We start from the raw sequence: 14149 nt of genomic DNA, 5'->3' as shown, positions 1-14149 counted from the left end.
TGGAATGTTTCTGGCACCTGCAATCTCTAACTCATCAACGGGTGTGACAATGCCTTGAAGGTGGCATCACTATACATGTCAGCAACTCTACCCCGACAACATTTGCTCTGCACCAATCATTCCAAACCCCTTGGAGTTCCTCCTAAGGTTCATTGTGTGATGCATCGTCACTCACGTCACAGCCGTGGGCCGGGCACATGAGAATCGTGATCATCCCGTCTGTGTGTTTGTCTGTTTGTCGGCAGAACTGGATAAAGAAGGAAGCCAGATTCACCAAATTTGGCACAGAGCTTCATACTGTGAATGTCTCAGAAGAGTTAAAGTTTGAGCTCACAAGGAAAAAATGTAGATGAAAATTAGCACAGGGGTGTATTTACTCACACCGTTGCCACGCGACAATTTAGGTTAGGGCCCTCTGGGGCCTATTACATGATGAGAAAACAAGTGTGCGAGTTAGCACCTCCATTGAGTATGTCCTAGTTTTCTGAGTGATGATTACAACATGTACACCAATCTATCTCCAAATGTGGACCAATTACTAACCAGATAATTGCAATTCTATTCTTCAACTATGGCTACCAACTGCCACCCTGTTCAGTGGCTCAACGACAACCAGCCATGGCATTGCAGTGAACGCCTTCCGCTAGTGTGATCCAACTTTTGACTTTCCCATTCCAAATCTCCAAAAATTGTACAGATCCCCCCTCCTGGCCCATGGCTCTCAACATTGATCCTGATCCTCCTTTGCCCACCTGGTTTCTCCGACAATACTCGTGAACGTCTCCTTCCCAGGTTTGTGCAGGGCGCACATGGTCTGCCTGTAACCCCCTTGTTAAATTACCAAAATCCAGGCTCAATGGTCAACCTCCACTCATCTGTTCCTCTTTTCTTTCACCTGTGGAACCAACTTCCCCAGTCTGTTCAGTCCCTTTCTTACCTCGAGGACTTCAACCATTATGCCCATCCACACTCATGATCTCTTCTGCCCCAAATTACCCCATTCCAAAGCACTCCCATTTTACAGGTTATTGTGCCACCATCACCACCCCCTCCTCCTCCTCTCCACATCTCTTTTAATTTGTCAGTTGGTTTGCTCCTTTTCTGTTTCATCCCCCACTTTCCCTTCTTCCTGTGTTTCAGCTTGTTCACTGCATATGTCCTTCTCCCCCTCCCCCTTAATTTCACTCTGACCTTTAATCTGTTGGTGTTTCCCCCTTCCCATTTTGTTCCATTCTGCTTTAGCTCTTCCATGAGCCTTGACCATGTATACAAAAAATCCAAGTGTCTGGCTGTGGCTTAAGAGCTGCCTCTACAGCACAGGATTCAGCAGTTCACTCAGGCTAATCAAATCTGGAAAGGATCATCATGTTGATCCAAAGAATGGAGCATGTCATTAAATCCTGGCAAATCACATTTAGGGCTGGCAGGATGGCCTAGAGATGTGCACACTCACCTCTACGCTGTCTAGCCCGCGTTTGAACTGTAATCCCGGTCTTTCACAGGCAGGGCGATTCATCAATGATTGTGCCAAGGGATGGATGTTAAACTGGGCATCCCATCTGCCAGCATTATTTGGTGGATGTTAAAGATCCAAAGGTGTCCTTCACAAAGAGTAGGCGAGCTATTGCCGGCATCATGAAACAAATTCTAAATTCCTACCTTAACTACTGCTGAGAAAGCAAGGGACAACCACCCATTATAATCCTTGCCAAGAAACTTCAGCAGCACCGATGCTTTCACAGAGCATGGTACATCAAAATCAGAAGCCTCCTCACTCTCTGCAGACCTGGACAAAATCACAGACTGGGCAAACAAGTGGAACATGTCTTTCAATCCTGACAAATCTCACACTCTTACGATGTCTCTCCGAAAAGACCGACTGGACAACCCTCCCATCTACTTTCTGAATAATCCTCTCCAAGAAGTTCTGTCACTCAAGCTTTTGGGTCTCATTATCCACCATGATCTTTCCTGGGAAAACCACATTTCAAATCTGGCCTCAAAAGCCAGTCGCCGACTGGGCATCCTCCGTCATGCGAAGTCCTTCCTTGGGACACCTGAGCTCCTCACCACATACAAGGCTTTCATCCGCAGCTCAATGGAATACTGCTCTCCCTTCTGGACTGGTGCTCCTGCCTCACACCTAGCTCGTCTTCACGCTGTTGAAACCAAAGCGTTCATAATCATTGGAATCTACTGCGATGAAGCTAACTCCAAGGGCCTCTCACTTACTCACCACAGGCAGGTTGGTGGTCTTTCTGTCTTCTACCGACTCCTCTCCGGCCTTGCCCCCCAGCTCTCTCTGGGCTCTGTCCCCCAAATATTCCTAACGGTCGCACAAAATCTGCCTGCAACCCTCTTATGGTTAAACTGCCAAAATTAAGACTCTCTGCTCACCTTTACTCCTGCCGCCACTGGAACAAACTCCCTCACTCTCTTCAATCCCACTCCACCCTCCAGGTCTTTAAAACAGCTGTTCACCACCATCTCTTATCTTCCCCCATCCAAATCCTTGATCTTTTCTACCCCCGCTAATTTCACCCCAAATCCACTTTTTTGAAATACCAACTTCTTTCCTGGAAGTCCTTGGTGTCCTTGTGTTTATACTTCTCCCACCCCCCCCCCCCCACCCCCATTCCCACGCCACCTCCCCCCAAGCCCTCTCCCTCCCACACATTCCCGATGTCCCTGCTCTCAAATGTTGTGTTTGTGTGCTACCCCTTCTCTCCCCATCTTATCTACCGCTCCCCTTTTGATATACTTTGTTTGTTTGTCTGTTTGATTTGTTTGTGTGATAAATGTTAGCTCTTTCACGAGCCTCGATTATGTATACAAAAAAAGAAAAAGAAAAAAAAAGTCACATTTTCACCTCGTCTCTCCAGATGGATTGTCGAGTGAACTCACCCATCTACTTCATTTGAATTAGCCACTGGAAGAAGTTCAGTCCCTCAGACTTCTGAGCATCACCATTAGCAATGACCTCTTTTGGCAACATGATACTTCAAAGCTGGCATTCATGTCCATCTGCAGACTGGGTAACCTCTACCATGCCAAATCTTAACCTTTCAGCCTACCAGGCCTTTCTATGCAGCTCAGTGGAGTATGCGCTTGTACCTCCACTTCATAGACGCCATTGATGATGAGAGCTTTTGATTCCACTTCTATGAAATCCAAAGCTCTGAACATCAATGGCATCTCTCACAAAGACATGGCAACACAGGGCCTGTTGCTCAAGGATCGCACACAGGTTGGTGCCTCTGTTTTATAGAGCCTCTTCCCTGGTCTTCCACCACTTCACCCCTCCATGAGGACTTCTTCCAGTACCCTCCTCCTCCCCATGCTTATTTCACTTTCAAAATTCATCCTGGCTATCCACTGTTACGGATTCGTCACTTCCGTTGTGGTGGTTTTCATCCACTGTAAACATTTCTGATTCCATGTATTATTATTGTTGTCATTTAAAGGGTATAGATATTTCTATTTTCAAAAGTTAAAAGTTAATGTTTTAAATGAAACAGGAACCGGATGGCGACGAAGAGGAAGAGGAAAAAAAGAGGGCGGAGCGAGTGAATCGGACAAGAAAGCCGAGCTGCTCCGAGTTCTGAAGCGAACGTTGTCGAACTGGAGTCACGAGCGAACTTTCAGGTTTCCCGGGAAAGGGATCCCTGCGACAGAGTTGTCAGTGCTGTGACCGATCAACCTGCGTGTCAGGTTTTTGGCGGTGGATTCCGAGGAGAATTATCATCGGGCCGTTACGTCTCAAGAACGGGTCGTCGGCCATTTTGACTCGCGCACTGAGCAAGGTTTCTTTGCTTCGTCAGCTGTTTTCACCGCTTTCAGACGTATCTGGTGTGTGTGTGCACCGTGGCTTTTGAAGATTAATTTGCGGTTCGCCGACTGTGAGCCATGAAAGTCCATACCCGAGGGTGTGATTTCCCAGTCGCTTGGAGGGCGCCTTTGGATTTCCCAGTCGCCTCGAGGGCGCCTTTGGATTTCCCAGTCGCCTCGAGGGCGCCTTCGTGCAGCTTTGGCCGTGTGACTGTACTTGCCATCCGCACAGGATTCTGGTCTCGATTGGACATCGTTCTGGCGATCGCTGGAGCGAATCAACTTTGGCTTTAAGCCGGGAATAAGAGACATTGGGGAATGTTCTTGGTTCACTCACTTGGAGCACAGTGAGTTATATATTACGAAATTGATGGTACCATCATAGGACATATTGATTGTACTTTTGATTACTATTATTGTTGTACTGTTATTCTTGTGTGATCTTAATACAATATTTGTTTGTGAGTAACAATTGGGGTGGCTTCTCCATTGATCTTTGACATACAGAATAACACATTTTTCTGCCGCGACTCCTCTCGGGGCTCGGAGGTACACCGTGACCAGGGGGTCGGGGAGGAGCACGTAACACCACATCCACACATTTTCCACTTTTGGAATCTTTGGAATTGCCTCACGAAACGAAGACTTCTGTGACTTCTGTCACAGAGGGTGTGATTCCTCTCTTTACAACTTTAAATCCTATTCCTATTCAATCCTTCCTACAATCCTATTCCTCTCTTTACAACTTCAAATTAACAGTACACCATCATCTCAGGTCATCAATCTTCCCTCCCTACCGGAGATTTTCCACCCCCAAACTCTCACTACTCTCACTCCCTCTTACCTACAGGTTACTACCTTTTGTCTCTCTTCTAGATTCCGATTCATTCATCCACCTGCTTTTATGTGTGCACTTCTTTCCCCACAACCTCACTGTCATGAAGTACGTTACTCTTCTTTCACCTACCCCCCCCACCCCCCCTTCCTCCTCCGAATCACCTTGCTCTTCCACAGATCAAAAAAAAAAAAAATGAAGAAAAAAACTTTCTAGAATAAAACAAATTGCCAAATCAACAAGCAAAGAGATTACTTAAGACAGTTCTGAACATGCAGATGCACAGCCACAAAAATATGGTTAATAAAACAAACAAAAGACAGCAAATCAAACTACGTCCTCCAGCTGGCAGAGTTTAAGACAAAGTCATAACGCTGAAGCAACAAATCTTTGAGAAGCTTTCAAACTGCCACAAAAAGCCTTATGTGGGGTTAAAGTCTACCTGAGCTACAATAGGCAAGGCAGCCACTGAGCTCGTAACGTGAAGCAAACATTTTGCGAGCCAGTGGCCGGAAAACCTCACCTCCCACAGGCAACATCGGCATACCGAGAGAAAGCAGAGCTCACAGCAGAGAAGCCAAAGTGCCATTTCGTGAAAAACCAAATATATTCTGAGCACTATCTTGAGGCCTGCCCGACCGGGCAACCAAAATCCGTCGACTATTTTAAAATAGAACTAGAACGGCACTCGGTAGAGCGCACACCTCCACCAGGCTGAACAGTTTATGTTTTTTATCCACTGATATGCCAGGTATGGATTCGGACCTGAACCAAAATCTAATCGGCTTGTTCTAATCACCGAACCAACTCGTCCACCAAGTTTAGTCATAACTCGTCCACAATTTTTTGAAATATCATGTTATATATCGCTTTTCGCCCGATCTCTCAATGGTGATGAATCACTTAAAAATTATATAATTCTCTGATCTGGATCCGGATTTGAATCTTCCCCATAAATGAAACAATTCTTCCTTGTCAGACACCCAACCGGTCCACCAAATTTCGGCCGAATGCGTCCACAACTTTTTGAGATATCCTGCTATTTATCGTTTTTGGCCCGATCTCTCAATGGTGAAGAATCACTTTTTTAAAAATGATACCAGCCGGATCCGAATCCGGATCTTCACCAAAATCTAATCATCTCGTCCTTGTCACATACGCTATATCTCCGCCAAATTTCGTCCGAATCCGTCCACAACTTTTTGAGATATCTTGTTCACAGACAAGCAGACAGACAAATAGACAGACAGGGGTGAAAACATAACCTCCATCCACCTCCGGTGGTGGAGAGAATCAATGTTATTCGTAACAGGAAGAACATCTTACAATTTGAAACTCTCAAGCAGACGTCACTTGATATGTAATAAAACACGACAAGATGCCCCAGACTGAATCCAAACGTGATTGGACTACGGCGTTTAATCAGCCTCAAACGCTTCAAATCAGATCCACCTGCTGGATTTGTGTGTTTCTGGTTTTGAGGAAAGAACAGACATATAGTAACATAGATGCTGCAACAACTTGAACATCGTGCAAAAGGGGCTCATTTACGCTTGCCTCTCCGACTCTGCCAGTCAAACAGTCATATTGTTGTTGAGGGGCTAGATGAGGGCAGTGAAGGTGTGGCAGAGATTTGGAACCATCAAATAAAAATAACCGCATGTTGGATCAATGTACGGAATACAAATAACAAAATTCCAGGCTCGATCATGAAGAGAGTAAAAGTCCAACTTTCGCACTGGACCTCGCGAACGTGCGACCACAGTCGGACGTCTCAACCTCCGTTGAAGAAACAAGACGCCTTCGCATGTCGAAGGAGTAAGTTGCAATGCAGGAAAACGCTCCATAGGTTTGTTTTACCAATTAACCTTTCACCCTCCAACTCCATCAATGGATGGAGGTCCTCAATGCCACACAGGAAATCAGAGCTGTCTCCCTTGACATACCACGTGCCTTTGATACGGTCTGGCACCCAGCTCTGCTCACCAAACTCTCCTCCTATGGTATCGATGGAAATCTCCACCCAAGGCTTGTGGACTTCTCTGTGGTCGTACTCAACGTGTGGCCCTGAATGGGTTTCTCTCATCTCCACTTCCTGTTCAGGCTGGAGTTCCCCAAAGCAGTGTTCTGGGCCCTGTGCTTTTCTGGTCTTCATCAATGATCTCTCTGACTTTATTGAAAATCTTCTCTATCTCTTTGCTGATGACTCTACTCTCTGCCGCTGCATTCCCCATCCCTCAGATCGGCAGTCTGCAGCCTCCTCACTCTCTGCAGACCTGGACAAAATCACAGACTGGGCAAACAAGCGGAACATGTCTTTCAATCCTGACAAATCTCACACTCTTACGATGTCTCTCCGAAACGACCGACTGGACAACCCTCCCGTCCACTTTCTGAATAATCCTCTCCAAGAAGTTCTGTCACTCAAGCTTTTGGGTCTCACTATCTGCCATGATCTTTCCTGGAAAAACCACATTTCAAATCTGGCCTCCAAAGCCAGTCGCCGACTGGGCATCCTCCATCGTGCGAAGTCCTTCCTTGGCACACCTGAGCTCCTCACCACATACAAGGCTTTCATCCGCAGCTCAATGGAATACTGTTCTCCCCTCTGGGCTGGTGCTCCTGCCTCACACCTAGCTCGGCTTCACGCTGTTGAAACCAAAGCTTTCAGAATCATTGGAATCTCCCGTGATGAAGCCAACTCCGAGGGCGTTTTACTCACTCACCGCAAGCAGGTTGGTGGTCTTTCTGTCTTCTACCGACTCCTCTCCGGCCTTGCTCCCCCAGCTCTCTGGGCTCTGTCCCCCAAATATTCCTACATGTCGCACAAGATCTGCCTGCAACCCTCTTATGGTTAAACTGCCAAAATCTAGGCTCTCTGCTCACTGTCACTCCTCTTTTCTCCCGCCTCTGGAACAAACTCCCTCACTCTCTTCAATCCCACTCCTCCCTCCAGGTCTTTAAAACAGCTGTTCACCATCATCTCATATCTTCCCCCATCCAAAACCTTGATCTTTTCTACCCCCGCTAATTTCATCCCAGATCCACTTTTGAAATACCAACTTCTTTCCTGGAAGTCCTTGCAGTGTCCTTGTGTTTTATACTTCTCCCACCCCCCCCCCCCCCCCATTCCCACGCCTCCTCCCCCCAAGCCCTCTCCCTCCCACAGATCTCCCGATGTCCCTGCTCCCAAATGTTGTGTTTGTGCTTCCCCTTCTCTCCCCATCTTGTCTACTACACCCCTTATTATGTTTTATGTGTCCGTTTGATTTTTTGTGTGATAAATGTTAGCTCTTTCACGAGCCTCAATCTTGTATACAAAACAAAAAAAAAATCAGCGGCCAAACATATTCAACTCTGGTGGTTAAACGAGGCTTCGAGTCAGGCTGCAGTGCGAGAGATATAGATCGAGTCGAATGATTATCTTGGGCAAACCACCTGGGCAAACTAAGGTAACAAAGGTGGCATGCAACGAAACTGGAACTCGTTTTGGATGGAAGACAATACAAAGAAAAACTAGAAGGGAACTCGGTAGAGCAGATACCTCCACCACGCAACACCTGAGCCAGTGGAACATATCGGGCCCCAAGAAGATATTATACTACATAAGTACGACTGATTCACTGCACAAAGCCTGGGACCTTTAATTACAATACATTTTTGATATACGAGTAGTATACAGTGCTATACTTGGACTGTTAAACCTCATTTTTTTTGTCCCGATCTCTCAATAATGAAGAATCACTTAAAAAATTAAATTATCAGATCCAGATATTCACTAAAATTGATCGAATTTGTCCACAACTTTTTGAGATGTTGTGCTATATGTCGTTTTTGGCCCCATCTGTAAATGATGAGGAATCACTTTAAAAAATTTTAATATTATACATACATACATACATATATATATACTGTATATATCCAGATCCGAATGCGGATCTTCGCCAAAATCGAATCAATTAGTCCATGTAACAGACCCAACATGTCCACCAAATTTCATCTGCATCCATCCACAACTTTCTGAGATATCCTGCGCACAAACAAACAGACAGGGGTGAAAACATAACCTCCGTTCACCTTCTGTGGTGGAGGCAATAAAACTATATAAATATATATATAACTCACTGGCTGGGGGGGGTATGTACGCATCCGGGTGTAGCTGCTGCATGTGGAGGCGTATGTGCACCTGCTGGCCCACCTCAGCTGACCATATCGAGGTTGAAGGGCCGAAACGGGACGATGCTGTGGACCTCGACTGAGGACCCGGTCAGTGAGGCACAGTTGTGACCAGGTGTGTTTTTTGAAATTATGCATGAACCTTAACTGCTGCAAATAATTCCATGCAAGGACACTCAGAGCTAGAGATGGGATTGTGCCCAAAATGATGGGACACGGGTCACACATCAGTGTCACGAGACAAGCCGCACCACCTGGGATGGAGAGATCACAGGCAGGAGGCTCCTCGGCCTTGTCCAAATACGAGTTTCGTGTGAATTGTCAAAACAAGAGAAACAAAGCAGAAAATGTCCTCTGTAGATACTGCACAACCAGTCGCACGAAGTGTCGTCACGTGATGCAGGTGGTGGTTACGGCAGCAGAACGTAGTTGTAGTCATTCCTTCGCGAGGGTAGTCCAACTCTTCTGGGGAAAGTTGCAAACTTGGACGTCCACTTCCAGGAACTCGACTTTTCACATCTCGGCACAATTGGAAACATTTGACGTTTCACAACAGGACTGTACTGTTTTTGGGTCATCCAAAGGGGAAGTTGATGAGGAAGCAGCAAACTTCTACCAAAGCAACAGTTTGATTGGACAATCTACATATGGCAGGAAAATGTGACCGTCCACAACTTTTTGCCCAACTTTTTGCCCCACACTTTGCCCAATGTAAAGTGCGCTTCCGCCTATTGTTATCTCTAATACCATCCACCACTGATCGATATATTGTTGATGGCTACCTCTGGACACATGACGTTGCAGAAGCACGTTTTGCATTGGGCAAAGGATAAAAAAGAAAAGAAAAAAAAAAAGTGGCCGGGCATGTACGGAGGTGGAATGGAATGAGGGCAACGCACTGATGGCATTGGGCACATGTGGTATGGCTGTGGTGAGCGTCATGTATGTGCCAGCACCCAGGTTCACCATGTCTGGGCCATGGTTGAATGGGAATAGGTATGGAGTTGGGAAGAACATCAGCAGTCGTGGTAGTGGTAGTGGTAGTGGTAGTAGTAGTAGTAGTAGTAGTAATAATACACCCCTCCACACCATTTTCCCTTGACCCCACCAAACTATGTGGGTGGAGGCACCCAGAGCCATGATGGTAATCCCCAGTTCATACTGGATCAATTTTTGCATCCACGTGGGACCACCATAGGCACAAGAGCCACTGTTGATGCTTCCAGCTGTTGCCTGTTGGGGTCAGTCTTTTGTTTCCACCGATCTTACACTCAGACAGCAAAGGGGTCATCATCGGGGGACTTCTTGCCCATTCTCCTTCTTCAAACTCCGTCTCCACTCGGGGGACGGGGATGGGGACGGGTGTGGGAAATAAATAAATGCGATTTTCAATCCCACGCATTGAATGAGTAAGGGGATTATTGATGTGACGGATCGAGGGGTCCAGCTGTCCTACGTCAGACACTTCCTCCCGCCCCCCATGCCCATTGTGCATCACGAGGCAGCCTCACGCTCCGTTCGTGACGTCAAAACGGAGCAGCAAGAGCTCCAACATAAACAAATTAATAAATCATGCAATCTCCAGGATGCTTTCGGCGCGCGTTCCGCCCTCGCAGCTTTGCATCCCCAGCAGCCGCGACCAAAGGGACAGATAGATGTACCCGGCGATGAAAAACACAAATAACGGGAAATACCGTCAAAACGATCCGCAGGGAAACCGAGATGGGTCCGGGATGCGGAGCAGAGACGCCGCCGTACGGTAATTAGGAGCACGGAACCGGATAAGCAAAACCCACCGTGCGGTGCGGACTGAGCGCCCGGCAGAGGCTCCGCGAGCAGCGCAGCCACAATCACTCGGATTCTGAAACGGCCTCGACGGGCAATGGGGATGCGCCGGCAGGGGGCGCGCTTTCAACGCGGGACTCTCGGCGACGTGCGGGGATTGGTCGGGAGGCCGTGACGTCATGCGGAAGTGTGTCATCGCGTGACGTCACGCGGCACCGGCGACGCGGAGCCCAGCGCATTCTCCTGCCTCGCATTTCGTTGAATGATCGAAGATGTACAATCGATCGGTAGTCGATTGCGGTTTTGTTGTTGTTTGAACCTCATATTCACCTCACAATACAAACTATGGAAGAGTGGGGTTAGAGTTCGGCGTCGACCGCTTGATCCATTCTATAAATCCAACGTCTGTGCCCCACCAATGAAAACATTCCCTGACCATCACCTTTACGAACACCGAACACCGCTTTTACGTCAAACTGTCGTGACATTACATTGTTACTAAAACGTCATCTATCTATTACGTACGGGGTACGGTAATTTCGCAGAATGTTTCAATTCCCCTCCTACAGTATTACCCATACCTCTCAACTACCAATATAATTTAGAAGAAGAAGAAGCATTACTTTTGCGTCTTCGGGTGCGGAGGAGCTGCCGAGGGAGTGTCATTGGCTAAACGCTAAAGAGTACAATCCTGGACGGGTCAATCTTCCGACCAAGGAAGGACGACAACCTGAGTCAACCCACCTGGTGTTACTTAACGACACGCCAGATAACGGAACTCAAGACCTGAAGATGTTGAGCCAAGCCAACAGGAGCCTTACTAGATCTTACACACTCCATAAACACCACTATCCGGCAAACACCACCAAGAAAAGTTCTCCAAGCTTGGCCAAAGTCCCCAGCGAGTCCATCTGACATCAAATCTCACCGAGGGATTCGCCCATCCGAATGAATCCCCTCAATATGTCCAAAGGATTCCCATGAGAATTGTGGTGGATGGAATTCGTCCGTGGAAACCTTACAAGGAACTTCAATGCAGGAGGATATTCTGCTCAATGGTTGCCAACCTATGGTTGCTTGCCCATGCTCTATCCTCATTAAATACTGAGCATCAAGAAAGGAAGCAGCACATACCAATTTAAAAGTCTTTGGTATGACTCGGACAGGGGTCACTTCCAATCATTGACCTCCCAGACTCGGAGCAGACTCCCTGACGCTCCAACCATTAATCCACCAAACTCCTTCAGAAATCATCGCTGGCTGCAGCATCTTCTACCAATCTATTGGATAAGTAAATCACCAGAATCAATTGATCCATCATGCGTTTCTCAACAAATCACATATTGGACACCCCCTCAAGTCCAACTGGATGGGATTGTTTAGCAGAACTGGCTAACCGTCACCCACAAAGCAAATAATGCCAGAATATGAAATTATCCTGGAAAAACCCAGACGAACCACCTCGATGTATATCTGGCTCAAATCACGTCTCCACACATCAACGGCCAGAGGTTACACTCAAAAGCGTATCGATGCAGAACGACAAAGGATGGCCGAGAAGTACGCACACTAGCCTCTAAAAACCACGAAGACCTGGCAGCACACCACTCGCTCCCTCCGACCAAAGCTTCACCAGGCGCACAAGAAAGAGCTTTGAAACAGAAATATGTGGCGGTTTGTAACTAATCATTATACAGATTTAAATGTACGTTCTTTTTTGTGGTGAGAAACGTTGTTGCGGATATGGAGGCACAAGTTCAAGCGCACATGGTTACAACAGCAGAGGCGCGCCGTCGCTTTGGGTACGGCTCGAGCACATAGGTGTTTGGCAAATAAAGTGGATAAAAAAAAATTATTTGTACAAGTTTTATACAAAGACAGACTTTATTGGAATGACACCACATATCCCATCTCTTGCACTGCGGTTTTCAGACTTTACCACATACAAGCCGTGAAGAAGAGCACGCCAGAGAAACGGCACGATGCAAATCCACCCCAGGCCAGCAGGTACACTGCTTGGAAAGGAGTTCACAAATTAGCATCACATCGTTAAACAGGAAATGACCTGAAAACCAAGATAGTTGGTGTCGTTGTGGCACCTGAAAACCAAGAAAGGCATATATTACATAAATGGATGTCGTTGTGGCAAGGTGTCACCAAAGATCTGTTACTGCAGGTTATGGATCATTTCTTCCTTGGCAATGAGATGCGTAGTTTTATTCACGAGCGACATGAGCGCGTTTAGATTCTGTGACCACTCGTTGAGGACGTCGTTAGGATCTTTCGGCCTCTGGAAATTGATGACTCCGGCGAGCCGATCAATCTTGGCAAATATCGTCTTGTTTACCATGAGGACTGACAAGAACTCCTCCGATTCCTGCGACGAGAGCAGTGGGGTTAAATGGTCAACATCCTTTAGAGACGAATAAAAGAAGAACCACCTTTAGAGGCCATTTTTCCCCACAAAGTGGGGGTTGGCCTTTTTTGAGCACCTTGGTCCCCTTTTTGAAGCAATGTTTTACGGCCGGATGCCCTTCCTGCCGCCAACCTCGTTAGACGCCTCTTGCGACACACAGGGAATTACCAGTGAACTGGTATTCAATTTGCCGACCTCGGAAGGATGACAGGCTGAGTCAACCCCCCTGGTGTTAATTCAGCGACCGACCGGGATTCAAACCCAGGATCCCAGGATCCCAAGCCGGCACCCTAACCGCTAAGCCAACACCAGGCCCTTTTGAGACGAATATAAAATTAAAATTACTAGGCCGAACAGTTTATAATAATAATAATAATAATTCATTTATTTTGTATAGCGCTTTTCATGAAGCCCAAAGGTGCTTTGACAGAGTGCAAAACATAATGCATAACAAAACATGAAAACAACAATTGCAAAAAGACAAGAATCAATAGGGAAATATTTAAAGCAAAAGGAGGGAGAAGGAGAAGTGATAGTCAGGGGTTAAATGCTGTGGGTTGAATGTTGAATGCAGTGCTGAACAGGTGGGTCTTGAGTGATGTTTTGAATGTGGTGAGTAACTTTTATTGTTTGCACTTAGGGTGCACTTAGTTTGCACTTAGGTTTTAGGGTGGCATAGTTCCGAACCCGAAGGATCGGTAACCGACACAATTTCGGTCTTCGAGGCCGGCCGATAGGCAAAGTGTGACCAGAAGGGACGAGGTTCTCCTGACCACGTGGCCCTCGACTTGGTGGGGTTTGTCCGCACAATGTGAGCGCTTTCAGGATGAACTTTAGCCGGGGAGCGTTTGGGCGCCCCGGTCTGATACTGCCGCCCACGCGCAGAACAACTTGTGAGTGCACGTGGGTCCCGGCGGTCCCACTGGCCTAGCGCTACCATGTTTAGACAGCGAACTCCGTCCCCGGGCACCGGCACCTACTCCCGGAAGTTTGAGAGAATAGCGGCGCCAGGCACGGTAGGACACCCGCGGAGCCCCGGCGGACCAGGGACGCGCGAGCCTACGCGTTAGCGTGCAATAACTGAAGTTTACGTTTTATATCTCACAGAC

General features: G+C 47.2%; 2 protein-coding genes across 3 annotated transcripts in view; both read right to left on the bottom strand.

Moving 5' to 3' along the window:
• The window catches only part of LOC137433842 (septin-9), a 58837-nt gene extending 48012 nt beyond the window's left edge, over positions 1-10825 (bottom strand). The window contains exon 1 of one of the 2 annotated variants that reach the window (XM_068126232.2): positions 10636-10825. The gene's annotated coding sequence lies outside the window, so the exon portion shown is untranslated. Of the gene's footprint in view, positions 1-8861; positions 9407-10635 lie in introns of those variants that run through there. The other variant, XM_078786029.1, reaches the window with a different exon arrangement.
• Positions 10826-12489: 1664 nt separating this feature from the next.
• Positions 12490-14149, bottom strand: part of PSMD12 (proteasome 26S subunit, non-ATPase 12) — a 36698-nt gene continuing 35038 nt past the window's right edge. Inside the window, exon 11 of the mRNA XM_068126228.2 lies at positions 12490-13001. Within this exon, the coding sequence (XP_067982329.1) occupies positions 12792-13001 (210 nt within the window). The 3' untranslated portion in view covers positions 12490-12791. The remainder of the gene's footprint in view (positions 13002-14149) is intronic.

Source organism: Myxine glutinosa, chromosome 10 (genome assembly GCF_964187855.1).
Source record: "Myxine glutinosa chromosome 10, kmMyxGlut1.1, whole genome shotgun sequence".
NCBI lineage: Eukaryota > Metazoa > Chordata > Myxini > Myxiniformes > Myxinidae > Myxine > Myxine glutinosa.
Note: the sequence above shows the minus strand (reverse complement) of the source record. Positions and strands in the feature narration are given on the sequence as shown.